At 34.1% G+C, this 2,020-nt stretch overlaps 1 protein-coding gene across 1 annotated transcript in view; it reads right to left on the minus strand.

Annotated features, from left to right (window-relative positions):
* Nucleotides 1-1,404: 1,404 nt before the first annotated feature.
* Nucleotides 1,405-2,020, minus strand: part of LOC110462980 (cell wall protein AWA1-like) — a 6,367-nt gene continuing 5,751 nt past the window's right edge. Inside the window, exon 2 of the mRNA XM_021517278.1 lies at nt 1,405-2,008. Within this exon, the coding sequence (XP_021372953.1) occupies nt 1,405-2,008 (604 nt within the window). The remainder of the gene's footprint in view (nt 2,009-2,020) is intronic.

A 2,020-nucleotide genomic window follows, 5' to 3' on the forward strand; every position in this document is an offset into this window, starting at 1 on the left:
TTTTATTTTATGGGGTTTGCCATTCCACAGGAAATCAAATAATAAGGAATTCAGCTTTGTAATATACCTTTCAGGTGGGTTTGGCAAGGTAATAAAAAGATAATTAAGTTGAGAAATTAACAGAGACTTTATTATATTGATTGTACCTATTGGAGTCAGACTCCTCCTATTCCATAAATTTATAAGAGATTTGAGTTTCACAATTTTTTTTATCAAAATTCATTCTTGGGATCTCGCTTAAATCAACAGAAAAATCTATCCCTAAAAAGGTGAACTTATCTTTCCCCCAAAGCAGATTAAGTTCTGGCAAGAAAGTTTCCTGACTGTATTTTCTACTGCCTATCCATACAACCTGAGTTTTGTTAGTATTGATATTTAGTTCGGAGATCTTTGCAAAACTGTTTAATTCAAGGTTTGATTCATTTAGAGACCTCTCTGAACCATCTAGTATTAAGCCTGTGTCATCCGCATATTGTATATTTAGAATACTTACATTTTGAACTTGGATTCCTTTCATATTTCTATTATTTCTTATTCTAGCTGCTAGCACTTCAACGCAAAGAATAAAAATATATGGGGCAATTGGATCCCCTTGACGACAGCCGCGTTGTATGTTGATAGGTACCTAAATGTTACCACCTTGATTAACCGAATAAAATACATTATTATGTAAAGTTTTAACCCACTTTCTAATGTTTACCCCATAATTAAAATACTCCAATAGCTTATCAATAAAAACCCATGAAACAGAATCAAAAGCTTTTTCAAAGTCTATCATAAGTAGCATACCTGGGATGTTTAGTTCTTCTGCATAATGCATTATATCATATACTGTACGAATATTTCCCCCAATATAGCGCCCTGATAAAAATCCTGTCTGGTCTTCATTAATTACCTTTCCTAATATTGATTTTATCCTATGAGAAATTACTCCAGAAGCTATTTTATATGTGATGTTCAAAAGTGAAATTGGTCTCCAGTTTTTCAGAAAATGACGTGGCTTGTCTCCCTTTGGAATACATGTTATTATACCTTGTCTTTGTGTGACTGAGAGCTGACCTACTAAAAGACTATAATTAATGGAACGAACAACATATTCACCTAAATATTTCCAAAATGCTTTCAAAAATTCTGCCGTAAAACCATCAGACCCTGGACTCTTGTTATTTTTCATATTTTTTTTTAAAAAACACAGTGTAATTAGATAGTCAAGCTGAAAGAGAAATTACTACAATGTAGCACATCGCTACAACTAGCATAACAATCGCTACTTATACCATACACATCGCTACTACTAGAATACACATTGCTACTTTTAGCATACACATCGCTACTTCTAGCATACATATTGCCACTTCTAGCAAACACATAGCTATTAATAGCATAACCATTGCTACTACTAGCCTATATATCGTTACTACTAGCATACCCATCACTACTTTTAGCATACACATCACTACTACTAGCATACACATCACTACTCCTAGCATACACATCACTACTACTAGCATATATATCGCTACTACTAGCATAAACATCATTACTACTAGCATATACATCACTACTACTAGCATACACATCGCTACTACTAGCATACACATCACTACCACTAGTATACACATCACTACTACTAGCATACACACCACTACTACTAGCATAACACTCGCTACTACTAACATACACACCACTACTACTAGCATAACACTCGCTACTACTAGCATACACATCACAACTACTAACATATACATCACTACTACTAACATACACATCACTACTACTAACATATACATCACTACTACTAACATACAAATCACTACTACTAGCATACACATCACTACTACTAGCATATACATCACTACTACTAGCATACACACCACTACTACTAGCATATACATCACTACTACTAGCATATATATCGCTACTACTAACATAAACACCGCTACTACTAGCATACACACCACTACTACTAGCATACACATCACTACTACTAGCATATACATCACTACTACTAGCATACACA

The sequence above is a fragment of the Mizuhopecten yessoensis genome, unplaced genomic scaffold (genome assembly GCF_002113885.1).
Source record: "Mizuhopecten yessoensis strain PY_sf001 unplaced genomic scaffold, ASM211388v2 scaffold10849, whole genome shotgun sequence".
NCBI lineage: Eukaryota > Metazoa > Mollusca > Bivalvia > Pectinida > Pectinidae > Mizuhopecten > Mizuhopecten yessoensis.